The sequence below is a fragment of the Haemaphysalis longicornis genome, unplaced genomic scaffold (assembly GCF_048455015.1).
Source record: "Haemaphysalis longicornis isolate Haplotype H1 unplaced genomic scaffold, Haemaphysalis longicornis Haplotype H1 scaffold_1, whole genome shotgun sequence".
NCBI classification, from domain to species: Eukaryota; Metazoa; Arthropoda; class Arachnida; order Ixodida; family Ixodidae; genus Haemaphysalis; species Haemaphysalis longicornis.
Window position 1 is genome coordinate 323,516,321 of NW_027526203.1, and position 23,376 is coordinate 323,539,696.

Below are 23,376 nucleotides of genomic sequence, written 5' to 3' on the forward strand. Positions count from 1 at the left end.
GCAGCGCCACAATAACAAAGTCCCCCCCCCCCCCCAAAAACAATTAAGGTTTATTTCTTTGCGCAGAACGAAGGTAACTACTGCATGCAAGGCACAAACTACAGCAGCGCACGCACGTGCACAAAGAAGAAGGTGTATCCTTCCTGTGGGGGCTGGGTATGGGCATGTCATCTGCAAGGCGCAAAGACGTTTTGCAGCTGGTGTGAGGGGCTCTATGGGGCCTTGCGAGTGCTTCTGTGCAAGAAAAGTTGAAAAGAAATGGTAGCAGATAGCAAGTGCCCCTCTGAATATAGCAAGCCCATGATAGAGAGCCCACTCTTTTCCACACTTAAAATTTTGCCTTAACGGGACGGAGAAGAATGAGCAGCGAACGTATATAGTATTGTATGTAGTGCACCCTCTTCAACAGAGGACTGCCACTCCTTGACAGCCTCTCACTTCACACTTTTGAAAGTTTCTCTGGGTTTTTACGACTTGAGCTTGAAAGGGCAGCCTCCATGGGTGGTTCGTTGCAGAGTCTGTTGCAATTGGAGGGTGACGAGAGCTATCCTAATGTAATAATAAATGAAGTTCTTGCCCCCCAAAACAGCTTGTCTTGTGAAGAAACCTTTTGAGCTTTTTCATTTTCCTGTTCACCAAAATCAGGTGTGTATTGGAATCGAGGGCGCGTTAGATACAAGTGAATACTGGTTTCCAATGGCATCTGAAAATTCCGAGATATCACTCCACACTTTGTCAACACTGGTGATGGCTTCACTGTAGTACTTGAGTTTTCAAAGTCACTACCGGCACATGGATGGTGGCACGTCTGAAGCAGTTTCAGATGGTTTCTTTTGTGACATCTGCCCAGGACCTATACGCCTCGAGCGCGGCCTGTAGGGGCGCCACTGAAATCCCCCTAGCGGCCCGTTTCGAAAGCAGGCGCGGGAGTCCGCACCCCGCTCCCCAGTGCCGCCGCTGCTTTTGCGGCACGTTCACAACTGAGATTTACCGTTTGTGGGCGTTTGAAATTCGTGTTTGTGTGAAGCAGTCACTCTGTTCGCAAATGGGGTGTGTTTACGAGAGTGCAAATGTTTCCGACGAGATCTTAGTGTGGTATTTTCGGTCTGTATAAGCGCCAAGTGTGTGTCACAGGCCAGCGTCGCGGAACCGGCGTATGATGGAGCCGACTGTAGTTACACTGACCTGAATTTACTAGCCGTGTCTCCGTAACCACCGGTTCCTCAGATGTTCATGCTACGGCTATACACTACGATTTAAATCGGTTTTGTGCGCTTACATAATCAGCGGAGCACTCATACCTGACAGCACACCAGTTACGTTTGCCAATATTATACCTCAGATATTGATCACCACCATTTACAAGCCAGTCTGTGTTAAATTCGGGAATATTCAACAAAAGTACCATGGACAATGCATAATTATACTCGGGGATCAGCACACGACAGAGTCGTCTTGTCGTGAGGTGCGCGCCCGCAGACCTTCATCTGCTACATATATCCTCTGCGAGCAGCGCGGAGACGGGCTTACAATATAATCCGCGTCCGCGACTAAATGCTTCTTCGAAATATCGTCATATGGCACAGGGAGCCTCCAGAATAAACCAGAAACTGAAATCAGGGGGCCTTATCACATACCACACTTTTCCAACGACACATTTCATCGCTTATTGAACAGCCTACCCTGTATACTTCCAAAAATTCGTCCGCCGTACGATCAGCTCTTCGTTGAAGTAGAAAAACAAAAGGAAAGTGAACGCGAGATTTATGTGTGGGATTACTAAAACGTTCATTGCTTGATTGCGCTCCGCATTTGTACACGGCGTCCCCCTCTCCCCCCCCCCCCCCCCCCCCCACCGATTTCTCGCGAAATAGCATTTCGCGTATAGTTGGTCTAGTGAAACCTACCTGGCTTAAGTTTAGACGAACGTCTTTAGCATGCCAGAAGCTGCACTGTTTTTTTCGTTTCCGTTAGAGCTATTATGTTTCTAAATTCCGCATTGGCACAGCATTTATTTTTCTGTAGTTTCATTTCCTTGGTTCTTGCTGTATGGCGTGTGTGGGCACATATTTAACGACGCACAGGCTTGGAATATACTTTACATTTTCGCATGGTTTATATTCTTATAAAAGGCATAAGTTATTGTCCGGGGTTGGGTAATCACATCCCTGAAACATATCTTTCTGCGGCGTATATATGCGAAATGAAGCCGCATTCGTTGTCCACGCTGCAAAATAAAGCCAACCTCTCATTGTGCCAGTATCAGGTCTAAACGAGGCGTCAGTAGAATTCATTTGTGCCTGATGTTTTGGAGGTGACATGGGTGATATGTTGCTGCCGTCGCCGACGCCCGGAAGAGCGGCGACGAAGCGCGCAGAACCGCGTCCCCGGATAGCTCTTGCAGGCGATCGCGTACTCTGCGAAGACGCAGCTGCTTTTTAAGTGACCTAAACGTACTCTTTGCCTATAGTCGTCACCATAACAAGTTTTTTTAGGGCGCGGAAAGGCGAAAAGAAGCGAAATAGAACCAAAACACCGCACGAGCCCCTATCAGTCACGCAGCGCAAATCCCGTCAACGCCGCGGAGAAGCGGCGGCAGGCGGCGCAGCGATCGCGAAGCTCGAGGCGTATACTCAGCAAAGAAAGGGCACCGAGCAGGCTTCTGCCGACACGAACAATTTCTGCCTTATTCTTCAAGATCATGCTGAACGTGCTCCACGGAATCTTGTGCACCACGAGGATATCCAACCTCTCACCATGCCCGACTCAATTTATGATTGCCCACTTCCCAACGGAAGGCAAATTCTGCCGCTTCATGCTAGTCATCACAGTAACACTGCGGAAGAAATCACCACAAAGTGCAAGCGATGCAAACAGGACAAACTAAAAAAAAAAAAAAGCATAGAGACAACTCGCAAACAGCCTGGAGCTGGCTGCCTGAGCAAGTGCAGCGGGCGCTCAAGGATCATTTTAGCACAGGGAATGTCGACAGCTCACCTTACACGGCGCGGTTGTGCACTCACGATAGGAAGAACGAGGGGAAAGAGCTGCCCATAAGTGCCCGGGCTAAACCCCTTTTAGGGTGTACCGTTGGGTTTCCCTTCTACCGCAAGGTGCGGCAATCGACGTTCGATACATCGAGAATCACTGCTATTTTTGTTCGAGAGAAAATTAACATTTACTGCATTAGCAAGAAATGGGCCCGTACTGAAGCATTAAAGGGAAGCTGAAGCGCTTTCCAAAAAAATTGAGTTAGATTAACAGTTATATAGTTTCTTGCGCGCTGATTCCGAATATCACATTGAAATTTATCGTACCTGAGTCCAAGTGGCATTTATCTTGCAAAAAGCGCGGCCGCGTTTGAAAGACGCGCGCTTTTCGTGTTTTGACGCCCCGATTGGTTGCGCCCGTCATGACGTCAAAGGAGGACACCCTTCGGCCGTGCGGGTGGTCGGAAGCATTGCGAACGATCGCACGGTTGCCTTTGCAGCAATTTAGCTTGCAGTTTAATTTTCGCACATGACTGGAAGTTTGTTTTATGATTTCCCGTGCTGTTGGTTCAATTATCTTGGAGCTTAAATTTGCGTTACACAACAGAGAACCCCAAAGCAGTGACTGTGACGTCGACTAGTGGGTTCCATCAAAATATTTTTGAATTAGGCAACCAGCATAGGGGGATTTTATACCTTATGTTAATATTAGGTACTGCCTTATCTGTTTCTTATTATACACAAAACCATTTATGCCGAAGATTAATGGGCGTTTTATAAACAATCTACCAGCGAAAAGCACGTACGTGCACTGGGCGTTCATGCGCTGTAAATAGCGTTCATGCGCTGTAAACGTATATGCGAGACATATCTAGCCGGTACACGCATAAACCAACAAGCAGACTCTGCTTAGGAATTTCCTTTGTTCGTTGTCACCCACCCCAGCCCTGTTACTCATCCCTGTACACAGACCCACACGCGCGCGCCATTTCGGCAGCGGCGCTACGGCGCCTCCGCGATTGCTAGCTGCACTTCGATGAGTGGCGTCTTACTGCTTCACATGCATTTATTCTGAAAACACTGCAGCATACTAGTGCCTGCTCAGCATTATTGGCTGTAGTAGGGCTTGATTTTCGCTTGTGCGTTGCGCATTCTGCTACAATATTACGGCCACCTCGTTATAATTAACAGACCAGTCGGACAAGGCAGTTACGTTGTAGTTACGTTACTTTAGGTAACAATCACCAAACGTTTGTGATAATGAATCGTTGGCCTGTTTCAGCATTTCTAGATTTAAGCATTTACCGCGCTAGTCGGACAGAGGCCGTATATTTACTCTTTGCTCCTAATTTTTTTAGTATCATCATTATATATATCACCGACTATCACTGATGCACACTAGAGCTTCAGTGGCAACAAGTGCTTGCCAGGTTATAATATGCGGCCACACGGTATCGTGGGCAAAAAATTAGGCCCCCGCAGTCAACACAAATTATGGCACGGTGGTGGTTCGGAGTGCTTTTTTTTTTAATTCCAGACAAACATCACCTTATCGTGACATGTATACTTGCAAAATAAGTAATCTGGTTGTCTTGGTTCTTTTACTTTGTAGGAATACTGCTTACCTCTTAGACGGGAGAGAACTTCTATCAGGATTGGCCCCTTGTTTTAGTTTCGGCAAAAAATTTTTTTGAACACTGTCCTGAGCCCATAGGGAATAAAAACCGACGCGTTTAACGAAACAAGTATTTCCTGAACAAATGTGACTTGGTTTCTGGAATGGAACGAAACATCCCCGGCCAAAGTACAGCAGTATTCCCCATCCTTCCTAAATCTAGAATCTAATGTAAACATTCACGTCCGTCGCATCAAAAAAAAAAAAAAAAAACGCACTGGAGCGGTTTACAAAGTATTTAACGTAGTGTAGTATATTCTCTGTCATCAAGCACAGCCACCTCGGCTGTCGCTTCCGTATGTTATCAAGCATCCCGGCGTGGCATTATTCTGCTTAGGAATACGGCATGATAACGTATGCCTCGTTTGGCGTTCGTGCATACTTTTTGAACATGAAAATTGTACAAATGAGTGCTATCAACCACAACAACAACAAGTATCATTCACAAGGAAACACGGCGAAAAGAGCATGGCCGAGGCGGCCGATCCGGCCGGAAGTCCAGGTATGACGTTTTTCAGCCGGTTTTCGCCCGCGCTCTTCGGTCTTCCGGCATCGAGCGGCGAGATGGGGGCGGGGCATCGGGCCACTTTTGTTTGCTCATTGCGCCGCTTCTATTGCATGTATTGCGAAAATATTTCGTACACATGAACTATTCAATGTGTACTTGCTGCTAGTCAACTTTTCTTTTAATTCTAAAACCGCTTCACCTTCCCTTTAAGGAGGCATCCTCAGTCCAAGATGCCGTGAGCACGGGCAGCATAATGACAGCCCTTCGGGCCAGCTGAAGCTGGGCATGCAGGCCGGCGCTCGCCAAGGCTGTCTTTCACAGCCCAGTAGTGGAACGGTGCAGGTTGGGGAAAATCGGTGGGGATTGGTAAGTGGGACACAATCGTAAAATATGCGAATATCGGAGCAAAACTGATTTGGTTATCTTTTTTTCCCCAAGACTACCACGGAATGGAACGCCCTACCTACTGCAACAGTCGTGATTGTTGATAACAAAGTGCTTGTGAAGGCTTCGTGAAAACGTGTGTGCGCATGTATTAGTGTAAATTGTACATTGTTAACCTCTTATGTTTTGCTTGCATTGTATTTTTCATGTATATACCCCTCGCCTGTAACGACAGATGGCAATGTGGATAAACAATTAAATAAATAAACAAACAGATTGTAATGAAGATTAATTGAAGTGTTGTCGCCGTCCAATTTCTTTAGAACACCGACTGGTCAATCCCTGCATGAGTATGTAGCACTGAGCGCCTGCTATTATCACCAGTGCGTGATCGCGCTGCACAAGTTGAATCCTCCGGTTGGTTCCCCTTGGACTGTTTTCCTCTTGATCCCTCTTCAGCAAACTATTTTCCTTCTAATAAACCCCCTTGCAAAATAAATAAATATTCTATTGCAGCTAAAATTTCGTTGTTTGCACCCCTTTACAATTTGGACATTACTATGTACCTTGAAATTAAAAATTAGGCATAGAACAGGAAAATGTGATTTCAATGAGACCAAGTGAGCTCCATACCTGATGCAGGTGTTGTAAAGCTTGATCAGACGCAGGAGAATTGGGAATATTTCCGTAGAAAATTCCTTGACTTCTCTGGCATGGTCCTCATTCTGGAATTTAAAAAAAAACACATTTTAAAATGCAGTACAAATGGTTTAGCCCAGAATTTATTTCACGTCTGTTTTAAGCCTACTTATCACAAGTGCAGTGCAGCTGCAAAACTGTAAAACCTCATTCAAACAAACCACACAGGACCAGACTGATCTTAAATATTATATCAGCAAACCAGCGGAGAAGTTTGCGAGGATGATTTGGAGAATTTTAATAACAGAAAGTTTTAAACTGATGCGGAGCAGAATACCGTATTGACTCGAATCTAGGCCACCCTCGATTGCAAGCCAACCTCCGAAATTCGCAAGAGAACAAAAACTTACCTTGAATGCAAACCGAATGGAGAAAGAAAAAGACACTCCGTTTCATCAGCAGAAAACCCAGAATTTTTATTGTGTACGCGCACACCCTATAGGCGTGTACGTATGAAGTTTATTCGCCGTCGTCATCATCATTGTCCGCAACATTGCCGTTCTCTTTGTTGCAGAGTTCATCCCAGAGGGCATCATCCTCACTTCCATCCATCGCGTTTGGAATACAACGCTTTTTGAAAGCTCTAATGATTGTTTCACCTGGAATTTCATTCCACGCCGCGGCGATCCAGTTCGCCAGCTGGCCGAGCAAAGCACACTTGGTGCGCCCCGTAAGATGATGTTCTTCCAAAGTAAGCCAGTCGGAAGCCTATCTTTAAAGGGACACTGAAGTGATTTGTAAACATTGTGGGATTGCTAGCGCAAATTGTAGTCCGGAGTCCATAGGCCATGTTTCGACTACTCTGAGTGTGCTTACGCGAATTTATTTAGTATAAAAATCAATTCGAAAATGCTGTCCTCCTCTCTGTATCCTCACCCATTTTCTGTGGCGTTTTCGTGTGACATCAGGAGGAGATGACTTGGCTTGACTGCACTACAGCACGGCTCGCCGACCTTCCGACAGAGTCAGTCGACCCAGCGTTTAGTCCGCCGGCCGCCGCCGAGTCGTCGCAATTCGTTCGCTCAGTTGAAACTAAGCCACGACATGTTTGTAGATGGAAGAATGTACCTTTCTTTACTTTGTTAGTTTGCACACTGTATCAAGCTCCAAGTCCAGGTCGCTCCACACAAGCGCTGCACAAGCGCACATGCAACGCTTCGCTGACTGGTACGCTAATAGAAAATCTAAGGCTACTTGAAGGCGGGAGAAGAGTCAGCGAAGTCAGTATAGGTACTAAGGAAATAAAATCAACAAACTTTTACTGTACAGCGTAAAACTAGGAGCAGGAAGCACCACACATCTGCGAACGCTTTTCCGTGTAAGAAATGCAATTGCTAGATGCGAGATATTGTGGAAATTTGGGGAATGCTTACTGCACGAGCGCTATACAAGTAGTCACCTAAGGTGCTTAAAATTCTAAAACTAAATAAAAGTGTAAACTGGTTATACATTATATACCTTATATTTCTAACGGCAGCAGCGCTGGCCCATGGCCCAGTGGTCTGAAGCGCTATGTAGGTATGTTGTTTTGCAAGTCGCTCGCAAGTTCGAATCCCCGAGGGTGCATTCGTTTTTTTTTTGTAAGTTGATTTTTTTAATTTTTGGCCGATGTTTTCTATACGGAGTTCACCATTTTTGGGCCGCGACATTCACTGCTCCACGAGCGAGTTAGCAGAAAGCGTGCAGACTGACACTGACGCGCTAGCGAGTTCTGGTTGGTGTGCTGTTGCCATAAGCACCGACTGCTTGCGGGCAGTGGGCACAGGCCATAATCAGCAGACCCTTGGCATGGTGCAAACACGCCTTTTACGATACAGGCATGAGGGTGGCAAGCTCCAAATATGGGGGAAAAGCGCATGGCATTTGAGAGTCTGTGGGGACACGGAGGGCGTTCATCCACTGCCTAGGGCTTGGCTAGTGATTTCTACGATTCCAAGCCGTCCTGGGAGGCTTATGTTAGGCATATTACAGCCGCCAACATGGCAGAAGTACGGTATGGCGATTATTGAGATATCGAGAATGCCCATCCTACGATAATGTCAGATGTCGAGCATGTTGTTTTACAGAACCGAAAGTGAAGCTTGTTTGAATGCTGATCTTGGACATCGTCCAATTACGGTGCACCTCCTCCTGACGTCACATGAAGCTTGTTTGAATGCTGATCTTGGACATCGTCCAATTACGGTGCACCTCCTCTTGACGTCACAGCTTTAGTTGCTGCAGCCGCCGCAGACCGCGCATGGTAGTGTTTCTTCTTGTGGGCTTTATAAAATAATTACAGACTTATCAACCTGATAAACGATAAAAAGTGTGTTAATTTGGGCCAGTCTACGCAGCGCAAGACTGGCTCAAGACTGGTCGTGTGAGAGAAAAGAATACCAGAATATGAGCTCATATCCAGAACGAGCTGAGATGAAGGCTGGCATTTGAGCCGGGCCGCCGCTCATGCGCGATATTCGAAATGGCGCTTGTCGCTGCTTCGTTCACGGCCAACGTGAAGTCTGGGTGTCCGGTGTAGGCGGACACAAATGCCGCTGGAACGGTGAAACACTTTGTTGACTGCTGCTTCGCCGCCTGTATATTCTTTGAGTTGTTAGGGGGGCACAAGTTCGCTCCAATAAATTTGTTTTTCCTTTAAGACAACTGCGTCCTCTTTGTCTACGTGACAATACAGTTAAACCTGGATATAACGAACTTCCATATAACGAAATTCTTGATATAACGAAGTTACAAGGCACACACAATTTACTCCCCATTGGAAACCATGTATATTTTATCTCGATATAACGAAGCAAATGTTGCTGTAATTTCATTACAACGAAGTCTCTGAACTTGAAAATTTACCCGCAAGGACGATTTCCCCGTGACGACGTCCGAGGGGAAAGCGTTGGCAGCGCGCGCGACTTGGGTAACGCACGCGGCCGTGCCTCCCGGGGCGCGCGGCAAGCAAGGAAGAAGCAGCGAAATACTCCCGCTATTGCGAATAAGCAGGTTGCGACTCGCATCCCAGCTTGTCTCCGATGTTGGTTATCAGCCATCCTGACGCTGTCTCCGCTGTTAGGACTGGGCCCGCTCACCGCAGCCACCACTCTTGCGACTGGCCATCCGAGCGCAGCCACCGGTGTAGCGACATTGCCTTGATCCGTCCGCTATCGACGCGGCGTAGAGCAGAACGAGCAAGTTCTCGAGTCGACGAAAAGTTGAAGCAACATTTATATGCAGGATGTACAAGGGTAAGCAAACGTTATATGGCTCGCACAAAGGCGACAGCACCTCTCCACTCAGTGCCTCCGAAAAGTGCCGCCGAAGAATGCCGACGATAAGTCATAAGTGCCTCCAGGCGGTTTTCTATACCCCCGGAAGTTCGTTTGAGCCCAGAGAAGTTTGAATCGCTCCAATCAGGACTCTCGATGGCTGAAGTTTCAAATCCAACGAATCGTAGCGAAGCGACGCCTACGCCGTCTCCGCGAGTCGGTCGTTCCCCCGGTGCTGGATTCGGCCGAGCCACCGCGACGCTGCATACCTCCTCTCCCCATGCTCCTTTGCTGCGACCCAAAGCACCCAAAGTGGCCTCCCTCTTTCTCGTGCCTTCGCATCGCCTGGTGCGTTCTCTCGCCGCTTTTGTTTCCTGCATGCGACGCCGCCATGAGGGGCTGTAAGCAGAAAGCTATTTTGCTTGAGCAAAAAAGCGGCGATCCTGGAAGCCGTTTCGAAAGGGAAAAAGAAGAGACGTTGCAGCTCGTTTCGCGATATCACAAAGTACGCTGTCAACAATTTTAAAAGCTAAGTACGTGATTCTCAGCTCCGCAAAATGTGGTTGGTCAACATCGGCCGACGCGCCTGAAGCCGCTACTTGGCTGGAGAAGGAAATGCCGAAAATATTGACGCGATACCAGCCATCGGAAGTCTACAGTGCGGACAAAACAGGATTTTTTTATCAGATGCTGCCGAATAGGACGCTAGCACTGAAAGGGAATGGGTGTCACGGCGGTAAGCAGAGTAAGCTGCGTACACGGCTCTTCTGTGCGTCAACATGGATGCCAGCGACAAGCGGGTGCGGGTGAAAGAAGCTCACGGACTACTTCCAGAGGAAATAAAGGAGTGATTGCTTTGGTAGGTACCGAATTTCGATGCAACGAAATTTCATTATAACGAAGCATAGTGCCGATTTTTACGACTTCGTTATATCGAGGTTTTATATTAGTCTGAAACTATGGCAGGTGATGTGTGCGTGCGTTCGGGAAGAAGACGGCTAGAAGCAAGCAGCTTGTAGCGTTATTTCACATCAAATGCGTGTGCATCGCGTCATTGAGAAACGTTGGAGATATGTCTAATGCCCGCATTACTTTGGCAAGTATGAACCAGGCGTCCTCCGACCCACCTTGGACCCGTCACCTCGCCGCTTCAGACGTCTTTGTTCATTCTCTAGGGAATGCCTCACGAAGAAGAAAGACTCCATTCTAATTGCGTGTAGCGGAAAAGTGAATGCCAGTTTGAAGTCGCATCACAATGGGAATGGTGTTCAATCAGCCATTAATCCGCTCGATGTGTACCTATGGCTGGACCATTTTGACTTGAGCTTTTCTGATTGCATGCTGCAGCTATTTGTGGATTCGCATTGCAATTTATTCGTTCATTAACTCTTTCGTTACGGCAGAAAAACGGCCGATTTTAAGTGCTTCGACAAAACATTTTTTTTCTCTTGAGCTACTGAACACAGGTAGCCTTGCTATGCATGAAATTGTAGCCTATAGATTGCTCTTCCAAACACAAAGCAGCAGTTTTGTTAAAGGTACAATTACTTACAGTTTATTCGTCAAGTAATCAGAAAAAAGCCCCCAAGAAAAGTATACGAAAAACACAAATCGGCACTTTTACTGAGACTAAAAATTATTTCAGGTATTTTAAGATATACAAATTGTTCCTACGTTCCTTGGCTATGATTCAATATATAACTCAACAGTGTACACCAAGTTTTTGCTTTTTGAGGGCCCGTCAACCTAGCACAACTGACGGCTGTGCCACGCCGCGAGGGCACTCAAGGGTGAGTGAGTCTCTGTAAAACGTGCATCCAAGTACCGTACTTACCCGATTCTAACGCGCACTTTTTTTCCGGAAAAATAGGTCGAAAAATCGCATGCATCGGATACGAAACCGAAACCGAAACAGCGGAAATTTCGTCCCACCCATCGCCATCGCCATGTCAAGACGGCACCAAAGCTTTTAGCAACGATTTTTCGGACGCAGGAAGCATAGGCGCCTAGGCTTTTCGATCGGCGTCCACACAAATCGTCAAATCGTTCCACTTGCGCGCTTGATAACAGCAATGGCAGCAGCGGCTCTCACGCGTTCAAAACGAGCGGTCGGCTGAAGCGTGCGCCTCTGAAAGAAGCTCGCAGGATGGGCGTGTGAGGTGTGGGCCACGATCCCATCGAACATGGTTGAACGTTAGTTCAGAAGTGTGGCATCGCGAACGTGCTTGGCGGCACCGAGGACGAGATGTTGTGGTCAGTGGAGAGCTACGAGGAGTGAGATGAGTGAGATTACTTCGAGAAATAAATCACCCGTTTCTCTCGCATTCTATTTTATTGCTCACACAGTTCCGTTCGCGTTACAATCGCAGGTGCAAGTTTTTTATTTTTTTTTGTCAGGAAAATCGGGTGCGCGTTAGAATCGGGTAATTACGGGATACTCTTTTGTGTCCTCTCCCAAAATCCTTATCAGTTCGGTGGTAAAAAACAAGAAAAAAAAAATCGAGCGCTCTCGACAAGCGTCGCACCTGAACCCTGCAGCGCTAATCTGACACGAGCGCCAGGTTATCTTGAAGGTGATAGCGCGATATAGCGCTGTGCATTTCGCAAAATATCCCGGCCGTACGTTCTCGAGACCCTAAACACAAAATCAAAACCGCAGTCGTCAGATAAGAAGTACGTTTTGTTTATAAATACAGCGCGGAGTCACAACGAAATTACCTGCCAGCGCTTGTTGAAGTGCGAGGCACCTGAACCGTAGCTTCGTCGTCCTAACTGAAATCCGAAGATCCCACATCATTGCTTGACCCCTCACTGCTGCTGAAATGAGAAAAATCGACAGCAGGAGCTGCCGAAGTGCTTGCTACAGCAGTCCGACTGTGCGGAGCGCGGCGTGAACCCGACGCCATTTTTTCTCCTCCTCCCCTCACCCTTCGGTTCAAATTTCTCTTGCTACGCCGCCACCACACGAGACACATAAACAAACGAAACCGAAATTGAAAGAGAAGTTGGCAATGAACACACCAGATGGGGATAGTTGTCTGTGGAGCGAGGGTTTCAGATTTTGCGGGAGATTTAAAATCATCGGACGCCGGCTTCCGATTGCCTATGGCGCCGTCGTGAAAGCGTTAATCAGGTTGCAAACTTATGCATCATTAAATTATTCACCCCGATTTCTGTCAGCCAGAAAAATTTGCCTGTGAACCCTGATAATAAAATGTGCTGCCATGTTTCATTGCTTTGTTCGAACTTGTCACTGGTTCTGATAGAACTAATACACTCTGACAGACCCATCAGTGATAGACCTGGTACAGACTGATCAACCTAATAGACTAATGCAGACTGATAGACCTAATTGACTAATGCAGACTGATAGGTCTATTAGTGGAATAAGCATATACGTGTGTTAGATTTTGTATCAGAATTTTTACTAAGGAAGCGAAATTACCACTAACGTGACCCTGTTTGTCAAGCCTACTCAAACTTACACGAATGATTACTATCAACCATAACGAAAGGAAGCCAGGTACAAATTCGGCCAAAAATAGAGCAAGTGCGGACACTGGTCCTAGAGTGGTATCGTTGCACTATCTATGAAGGCGAACGGTAAACAAGCCAACACAAAAGACTGTTTCACCGTTCGCAGCAGCCGCAGTCAACATACTAACTTTTGTGTTACGTATGTTCCCTGAAGACATGATCACTGCCACACCGAAACACACGATTTAGCAGGAGAATTAAAATTGTGGCTTAAAATGTTTGATTTCTCAGTGAATAAAGCAACATTTTTGACGGACAAGCGCTGGGGGAACTATAAAACACCAAATCTTGCGAATAAAACAAACTCGTATTTTTATTTTCATGGAGCCTTCATAAAGAGACCACCATACCTTGTTTGAAACTTGTGTGCCTTAGTAATGAGAAATTCAGAAAACGTATATACAACAGAAAGCGACGGTTTGGTGGCTTTTTTAGAGGTGTAAAACTATATTTGACTGCAAATGAAATTAAACACAGTTAACCTTCGTTATAGCTAACTTCAATATAACAAAAATTTGATACAGTCGAACCCCATAACGAATCCGCCGGGGAAAGCCAGAAAATTTACTTTTGTGGGAATTTCGTTGTTGTGAGATCGAAACATAAACGACAGGAAAAGCACCCGAAACTATGTTATAACAGTTTTCGAGCTTTACCTTGCAGTCACTGCACGGCTTAGCTCTCGCACTACACGAAGTGCCTCGTTGCTAGTCGTGCATGCCCAAGAACAACCAAATCGTGTCAAACGCATCCAAAACATCACGCGGGTTTGCTCACTCCGCATGTTTTTCTCCTTGGCCCTCAGCACAGAGTATGTCCAAGCATGCAAGCAAAGTCCAGCATCTTCTGTTGATAAACTTTGCCGGACAGTGGCAACTCGTCGTTTCAAATGCTGTCCACAAAACTAAGTGAGAACCGCTTTGTTGACGTGTGGTGTCGTAGCTTTTCAAAATGGTAGAGCGAGCTACAGGCGGTTCCAAACTCGTCGGCGCTATCCTCCCTTCTTCCACTTGGGCCACTGACTTGGGCAGTGGTGGCTGCCTCATTTCGTAGCGATAAAAAATTCCACTTTAGATTGAGAGCAAATGTGCCGATTTCCGCATACAACGAACGCACGCGTGCTGTTCGGCAGTAGCCGGCTATAATAGCCGTAGCCCAACCCAAAGCAAAGACATTCCGCGAGTCATCATGGGTCGCCTCATGGTGGAGTCACTGCGAGGCTGCCCCCGCGTACAACTGCCTGCTGCATAGTGTTATTCTATGTAAACAAATATGGCGGCGGCCATGCAAGCACACTATATGGCAGGAGTGTACGCACTTTTGAGTGCAAAAAAAAAAATGCATTTGAGCATTTTTTGGACACTTTTAGCTTCAAATGGGTAGGTAAAATGCCGACCCGACTTGCAAACAATTTCGTTTATGCGGGATCACTTTCCAAAAACATTTCATTGCCACGAGATATGAAATACATGGGCTTCTAAGGGTGTTCGCCAGGAACCCGAAAATATTTTGTTGCCGCAGGAATTTCGTGCTTGCGGGATTTCGTTATCGCGGGGTTTGGCTGTACAATGAAGTAACAAGATTGAAATGTGTGTCCATGTATACCAGTTCACAGCGCGGTGTTACTGCACCACTGCTGGACTTTAAGCGCACGAGCATCGCAGCATGTTTGCAAGCAAGATTACTCAAACAATAACCGTTTAACCACAAGGCACTGACTAACTGACTCTCCCATGCTCCTCTGCTATCAGTGCAAATAGTAAGCCAACTCACCAAAGGCTTGAAGAGCCAGACGTCCAGAGCAACCTGCAGCTTGGCAATGAGTGCCTCCAGCACGAACAGGTCCATCAGGTGAGGCAGCTGGGAGCGGCTGACAGGGCCCGACAGGTTGGCTGGTCCATGGCCCAGCTATGCAGGCATGGAAAGGGCAAAACGCTTGGGAGGACAACTCGGGCAACGACACTCCTGCCCTGCTGTCAGTCGCACAGAGATGAAATACCCACATAAATGTCCCTTTACAGGTTCATTACATGGTCTCCCTTATTGGGCCTCAAATAAGCCTGGCAGGTCCAGCACACCAGCAAGGAGTGGAATAACATTCGTCAGGTGTGAGCAGCTGTTTCCTGTGACATTATGGTCAAACACTAGCTTTTTGTTTTCTGAACACTTCAGAGACCCAGAAGCAGGCTGGGTGAGCATTCTTCCAACTGAGAGCATTTAGATACCTCACTGTTGCAATTTTCAGTGAGGTGGTCGTGTTCTGCATGTTCTTCGCATGCTAGTTCCCCTTGGCGTGCATTAGTACCATGTTCAAAATGCCGGCACCTGCATCATCTACACAGGTTTGAGATATAAAACCAGGTTTGAAAGCACATGAAAGCTCTGGTGAGGCATTGAAGTGGTGTGCTTCTATCAAAAGCTAGCACAAGGTGTTTTTGTTGTTGAGTCTTATTCGCTTTACTGCTATCACACCTTGTTCATGCAAGCCTTCGAGAAGGCCTCCAGTTTTGATCAAAAGTTCTGTAAAGTGTTTAGGGTACGGTGCACAGAGACAAGTTATTTTCCGATCACATATATTCATCTGCTCAAAAGCTATCTCCCTGCTACTTAAAGCTTACTTCCGGCCACACGTTTCTAGGTAGACTTTCCCTTATAACTGTTCTACAGTTGAACCTCGTTATAAGAGACATGGGTGTAAGAGACAAATGGACCGTATAAGAGACACTATTCACCCACATGGTTGGCTGCCCTATCTTTCCCATTAAATTGACCTCTTTCATAACAGACATCGGATATAGAGGACAGTTGGTTATAAGGGACAAGTCATCCTTGAACTTTAATCAATAATCTCACTAGTAACAGACATTTTAACTAGGGGTGTGCGAATATCAATTTTTTAATTTCGAAGCGAATTCGAATAATAAAAACAAAGTTCGAATCGAATAGAATATTTTTTGAATACGAATACTTATGATTTTTTGTAAAATTAATGTTTTCACCATCTAGAGACACAAAAACTGCAACTTTATTGCACAACAAATCGCACAAAGTAAAATTAGGAATTACACAATACCATTGCACTCAACAGGTTAAGGTCTGCACTCACTTAAATGTGAACATGGAGAAAGGTTAACTGCTCGACATGTTCGGGGAGCAGTGACAACCTCCTGCTCGTCACTACTTTACCAGATATCGAAAACAGCCGCTCACTTGAGACACTAGTAGCTGGCATGCCCGAGCCCGTGCACATTGCCGCGCCCTGATACAGTAAAATCTTGATTATACTAATCTCGCGGGACTGCGAAAAATATTCGTATCATCCGAAATTCGTATGAACCAACACAGACCAAAAAATTTAGCGCTGAAAAAAGTTTTCGTTTATTTCTTTTCCTACTTTCGCGTGAAGAAATTCGTGATTTTTCTGCTTTTTTTAACCCCCGTGTCGCGAAGCAGTCCTTTCCGGAGCACGTAAAGCTTCGCGCTCGTCTCCTCACTCGGTGTGCCCAAGCTCGCTACACGCCGCAACAGCCAAGCGTGAACCGCATGGTGCGGTTTTGCACGCGATTCGCTCGCCTCGGCTCTGCGAGCGCTGTATTTTCACGCCCACATCGACGATTTCGCGCCCGCGGTAGCGCCTACCTCGGTCAGAAAATGACGCAGTACCACAGAACAGGGAGGATTGCAGTACTCGCGCGGCAGAATGGAGGAGCCTGACTACTTGCGATGAAATCGAGACAGCCGGCTTGGCTCCGCCAGAGACGGTTAGGCTTAGCACCAAGGCAAATATTTTATGGGCGCTTTCACTAGCGGCGCGGATGATGTTTTATAGTACCGTTATCATTCGCATGAATTATCAGCTCCTTTACCGCACAAGCAACTTCGTGTCTCCCTTGAGCCGCATTTTTAAGAGCGGTTAGAAGCGGTCGCTCGAGCGCCCGCGCCACTTCGCGGCTGGAGCCGACGCCGTGTTGACGTCGCCGGCCGCGCCGCGCGCAGCGTGGGGGTGGTTTCGCGGCGGTGTCAGCGCGTTGGGCGTGCGCAGAGCGTTTTCGCGAGCAGAAAACAACAGCCCGGCAGTTTCTGGAGAAAGAGCGACAAACAGGGGAGCGAGAGCCATCACTTGCTCATTCAGCAGTCGGGTGCCTCGCCGGCTCGTTCGTACCTTCCGCCGGGCCGCGCAGGTCCGTTTGTAACAGCCGAAATTTTTCCCATTGCAAACGATGCAATTTCGCCGGGACTTTTCGGAAATTCGTATCATCCCGAAAATCGCACCCCCAGAATCGTATCAACGAGAGTCCACTGTAAATAAACACCGATACAGACACGCTCTGATTTTTTTTTTTTTTTTTTAGTTTTGGGTGGTTCGAATATTTGAACAATAAAAGTGTCGTTCGAATCGAATCAAATACCATAAAATTCGAATCGAATATTCGAAGTTTCGAATAGTCGCACACCCCTAATTTAAACTTCAGATGCAGTGCCACCAGTCACTAATTACAGTTGCTTCCATTGTGGAAGCACAGGTGGACGACAGATGCCTGCAGTCACTATTTATAACTTCAGCAAACACAAAGTGGTTCAGTCAGCTATGAAATGACGATGAGAAGCCCTGCCAATGGAAATGCAACTTACAGAAGTGATTGAAGCCCACTGCCATCCATTGGATGGAGCGCGATCGCACGTGCGGGCTCTCCCACTCGCGTAGCTCCCAATCAAGAAGCATCGCAGATGTTGGGTCCTGCAAGCGTAATGAATAGCCTGAGCACACAGCGGACGAAGCTGTGTGCTCGGGCTATTCATCAGGCTTGTGAACTCACCATCTACGATTCATCTTCCACAAAGAGTGAAAGGAAAGAAAGCTTGTGGAATCGGTTGTAAAAAAGCAGTGCAAATACAGTCATGAAGCAAAGATTCAGAACTGTTTCATAAATTTTAGGGGCCAAACATAAATTAGAATGAATCTTTTGAAACATGCTGTAGCGTTCTTTTGGGCTTATTTTAGTCATACGATGCCAACACTGAACTAGGATCCAATTAGTAAGTGAAAACATGGTTCCGTGCTTATAAGAGACATCTTGTATAAGAGACAGAAACTGCTCCTTGGTACGTGTCTCTTATAAAGGGGTTCAACTGTAATGGCAAATTAAGAATTGTGGTAGGTTTAAAGACGGATGCATCCGTGATCCCTGTTTCAGGTTCAAGAGACTAGGTAGATGATTGGGATCACAGAGATCACACGAGTGAGAGAAGAAACGTACACAGAGGCGCTTTGGCATGTAACCCAGCATAAAGCCCCTTTTACGTGAGGCAAGACAGTATGTCGGTGCGTCTTTTGTTCACATCAGCCTACCTGCTTACTGGCCAGTTGCTTGAACACTCTGACATCAAAAAGGAGCTGGCTGGCGTTGGACGTGACCTGGTGCAGGGTGGACTCTGCCCTCTGTGCCGTCATACCTTGCTTCACCAGGGAATCCTTATTGAAAAAAGAAAGAAAACAGTAAGGCGCCCTCAGGAAGGGGACAACAAAAATTTGAATATGAGTAACATTTAGGATTGTGGAAATACTCAAAATGCCCGAATGCAAAAAATATATCTTAATTTTCCTTTTGAACGAATAACACTAATCAAAAACAAAAACACGATATAACGAACTGCAACGTAATAAAATACATAAACATTTTATAAGGGTATGCATGCCACTGATTTTTAACCACCATGTAACAAAGCCTCGTTTGCAGAAATTTTAATGGAAGGAAGTTTCCCTGACAATTCAGACCGAACTACCGGTTTACAAATAGATTTTAAGAAGCATCTATTAATCTTAATCGTCTTTAAAAAAAAAGTAGCAGTGGAGTTGGACATTGCTTTAGAGTTAGTGGTCGTGGGTGTGATTGGTGCTAGCCACAAACTGTTTGCCACTACTGATAGTGATGGGAAGTAGACACGATTTTCAACAATAGTTAAGGGAGATAAAAAAAATGGCAGGCCTACCAACTTCCGAGCAATAGAGCTGCATAAATTCTGGAAGGGTGAGAAACGAATGACATCGTAGGGGGCAGTGTCATTTTGCTCTTCAGAAATCCTGAGATGATGCCAGTCCACCCTGGCGCAAACGTCTGGTGGGGTCACGAGGGACAGTGGCACACTATATTGCAGCTAACGGGTGCACCTCTTGCCACCCACCCAGGCCAGACACTTGTGCAGGCACATACCACACGCACAAAAGGGCGCACCTTGATCCAGACGTTGAAGTTTTTGTGGCCAAAGCGTGACACCCACACAATGGCGTGCAAGATGTGTGGCAGGTCCAGCATTGCGTTGCCAGTGGCCAGGGCCTCGGAGAGCTGCACAGACGGCGGCAGGCTGAGCAGCAGGCGCCACACTGCCCCGAAGCAGTACTGGACCGCAGCAGCACCCTGGCCAGAGCAGGAGAACAGAGACGTGTCCACACCAGGCCCCCCGAGTGGTGCCCTGACCCAACCCTCGAGCCTCCCCTCTCACCAGGTACGAGAGCTTGGGGCTCTCGGGTGGCCGCTGCACTGCGTCGCACTGAGCTCCGATCCACAAGAGAGACAGCACGGCACTGTACAGCTCAGAGTAGCTGAGCACGTCCGGGGATGCCAGAAGAAAGCTGCAGGCCTACACACAGGGGAGAGGGGTGGGGGGGTGGGGGAAAAGATCAGCATGCACGACTTCTCCAAAGGTACAGTTACGCTGCTGAGTCCTTCTTTTTGAGCTTTGCTCTTTGTCATCATCGTTGCAATGGGCACTGGACAGTACACTCTGAAGGCATGAGCTAGGCTTTGTGGCCACCGGGAGGTTTCGGAAATGTTTTGCTGCTATGGAGCCTGTACCCACACCTATGAGTGTCCATGTGCAAGGTAATGCGCTGCAACCAATGAGCACGCTGCCTTTTGAACCGACACACTGATGCACGTCACCTGAACCAAAAACTAAAGACGGTCATCCCATTCCCCACTAGTGTCATTCCTATTCTACTCTCGGGTGAGGAACCCCAACCCCTACTGCAACAGTGCCATGTCCCCTGTTCCTCCCCAATGTGAGGAGTGACACTGACACCAGCTTTTTCACCCAATGGCTGCTATTCAATACTCTGACATTAAATATTATACCAGTAAAAGAGCATCCTAGAGCAACGACGGACAAGAACTACATCCTTTAACTTTCGTTACTGCGGGAAAATTGACCAATTTTTAGGGGTCCAAGGGGTCCAAAGGGGTCCATTTTTTTTCTGCTAAAAAAATTGGTTAGGCACAAATTACAGGAACACAAAAGGCAGATTATTTAACGGCCTTTCCAATAACACCAGTTTTTTAAATGTTTTTATGTATCGTAGTTGCGAAAAAAATATATATAAAAATCAAAATTGTCAAAATGTCGAAAAAATGTTAAAAAAAATCCCGGGACGCTCGCCGCCGAGTCTGTACACAAAGCAGCCGCGTCGGCGGATTGCCTCGAAAGCGCGTCATCTCTATTTCATATTTGCCGCGCTTTCGAGGCGCTTTTTCAAAGAAAGTGCTACGAGTTGCGCCGCGCCTCCGCCAGATGGCGCCACGGGTCCCGCGACCGAGAGAAGACTCAGTGAAACATCCCCCTCGCGAGGGGCACGATCAAATGCAGAGCATTTCCGGGGGCGCACGACGTTAAGTAGTTTGCGTTACGTTAATGTTGCTGCACTTGTGGCAACTGCTGACGAGAGAGCGCTCGTCAGCAGTAATTTGAATGAGTCAACGATATAAGGCGCGTTCCCAACGTCCCATTCTGTGTCGGCTTTGTGGCGCAGTGGGTAGAGCACCATGTACATTGCGTTCCGCCCGCAGGGTCGAGGGATCGAAACCGGGCGCCGGATACTATTTTTTTTTATATATAGTAGGGAGGGGTGCGGTGCGGACTACGGACGTCAACGCGGGTGACATCGTGAGTTACTGAAATGCTCTGCATTTAAAAGGAGTTGTGTATAACAAACCACCGGTAGTAGAAAAAAATTAGAATATACATTTTGTAGGGATACATCTTAAAAACACGCCCTATTAAAAATGTCGACGTGCGCGAACAGTTTTTCAGATATAAAAAAAATTGTTAGCACGCGCGGTGCTCGTGTCATGCGAAGAAACCCAACCTCCAATTTAAAATGTGCAATTTCGGGTGGTTCCATGGAAGAAATCTGGCGGTTTCACATTATCAGAGGCACCAATTTGCCCCCACATAACGTAAAAACATCTTGTCAATGACTGACTTTGCATTTACAGCCACCACAATATTTGGGATAAGCACGCGATGTGGAAAAACATGCATGAAGTTGAAAACGGAACTCCGTGGTTGATGCTTGTTGACGTTCACGGTCAGTTATCTTTCAAAACATAAAGTTGAGCTTTATTATCATCTTCTGACTTGCAATTGAAGCCTTGCTTGCAGGAATGAGGTGCGAGGCGCTAGAATCGTGCCCCCCAAACTTTGGCCGAGTAGCTGTTGCGCGATAAAAAAGATCAGCACAACGAGCCCCCTCCACTGCAGCGCCACCTAACAATTCTGAAATGAAACAGTACAAAAACTTGTCGGAGACTCCGTCCGAATAGACAGTTCAACTAAGCAGCAACACTAGACTTCCAGAGATACCCTCGTATGGAAACGAAACTAGAAGGCGAACAGAAGGCCACCCGCGCAATGCAAGTAGCTCCAGCGACCACTTATAACCGCTCGCTGTAACGCAACTCTAGGGGCAAACGAGAGGGGCAAACGAGAAAAGAAGTGGATAACGTGGACGAAATTTTCACTGTAAAATGTCATACGCTTACAGAAGCGCCCATCAAATATCCTCCGCGGTGGTAAGCCTAATCGTCTGTAGCGGGGCCGCCGCCGCAGCATGCTGCCGCTTTGCCCTTCGTTCGAGTTCGCTCATGCTTATGGGTTCCGTCGTTCCAGCAAGCATTTGTGAATCTTTGGGCCTTGCTCGTGCGTTTTCTTCACGCCCGCATCCGCGATTGCGCCCTGGCAACAGCTTCTGCCTTGGCCAGAAAGCGACTCGTGCTGCGCGCGGCAGTGGGAGGAGCCTGACCAGTTTCGCCAATGGGGAGGCGCGCACCCTATGGAGGGAGCTTCGAAGCGCTCGGGGATGCTGGCTGGCACCGCCAGAGACGATTAGGCTTACCACCGTGGAGGATATCTGATGGGCGCTTTCGTAAGCGGCGCGTATGACGTTTTACAGTAAAAATTTCGCCTGCGTGATCCAATTTTTTTCTCGCATGCCCCTCTCGTTTGCCCCTCGAGTTGCGTTTCAGCAAGCAGTTAGAAGCGGTCGCTGGAGCTACCTGCAACGTGCGGGTGGCCTCCGCGGCTGCGTCAGAGCGCCTGTGGCTTGCATGGCGCGTTTTTGCGGGGAGAAAACGCTCCGTGCGGTTCACGTTGATGCTCGCGTAGACAATTAAGCTCCGACATAAACAGAAATAGTGCGCCACATATGCGCGCCATGTTTTCGTTTGAAGGAAAAGCTTCATGCGATGAACACTTCATTATAACCACGAATTTCAATGTAGCGAAATTTCAATGTAACGAAGTAAATTACGAATTTTACAGACTTCGTAACACCGAGATTTAACTGTACCATTCTTCATAGTCAAGAGCAAAAATTATGTTTTTGAATGCAGGTCACCCTATCTTAATCGCGAATCCTAGCTCATAGTAAATTCAAGTGCGCACAGCTTGCCTGCCAAGTTCAGTTGCCCCCGTGCCCAGTCAGAGGACAAGATAACGGGTGCCACTCCCACCTCAAGCGAGTGGGGCAGCTATCACTAGCAGCTATCTGCAAGTAATCAGCTTGGTAGACATGCATTGTTGTGCAGCAACATGTTTTGCAACTGAATCCCCCCCCCCTTGGTAAGGCACTCTTTATGTGAGGGTAAAAAAACAGATAGCCACTGGTGCGTTTGTTAAACGAACAAACACAATGTAACTGCGCATCACTCATTTTTATAAACATTGCATTATGCGGCCAATGTTGCGGATAATTAAGGTTCTTCGTTGTCGGATAAACCCTATTTTACCCGATTCTTACACACCAACCATGTTTCAGGAGAATTGGGTTAAACCGGATTTCTCCTCATATGGACCTTTTCAAAGTAGCAATCTGCACAATTGTGCTCCGACGGTCCGTTGTTCTCAACCAGTATTTGCTGGAAGCAAGCCCCACAAACACAGTTTCCAAATATTCGCATGACTACCACTCGTTACCTCAGGCTGGCAGATGCTGCATTGGCATTGTCGTGCCCAGCTAATGGAAGCTGTGTTGTCGAGAGGACTTCCTCCGAGTTA

The 23,376-nt window shown here is 47.1% G+C and overlaps 1 protein-coding gene across 5 annotated transcripts in view; it reads right to left on the reverse strand.

Moving 5' to 3' along the window:
• The window catches only part of Poe (E3 ubiquitin-protein ligase-like protein poe), a 278,680-nt gene that overhangs the window by 173,304 nt on the left and 82,000 nt on the right, over window positions 1-23,376 (reverse strand). For all 5 annotated transcript variants that reach the window (XM_077682762.1, XM_077682782.1, XM_077682776.1 and 2 more), the window contains exons 22-26: window positions 19,549-19,686; window positions 19,281-19,463; window positions 18,398-18,520; window positions 14,821-14,955; window positions 6,191-6,282 (exon numbers count right to left, since the gene is read on the reverse strand). In XM_077682762.1, coding sequence (XP_077538888.1) covers window positions 6,191-6,282; window positions 14,821-14,955; window positions 18,398-18,520; window positions 19,281-19,463; window positions 19,549-19,686 — 671 coding nt within the window. The remainder of the gene's footprint in view (window positions 1-6,190; window positions 6,283-14,820; window positions 14,956-18,397; window positions 18,521-19,280; window positions 19,464-19,548; window positions 19,687-23,376) is intronic.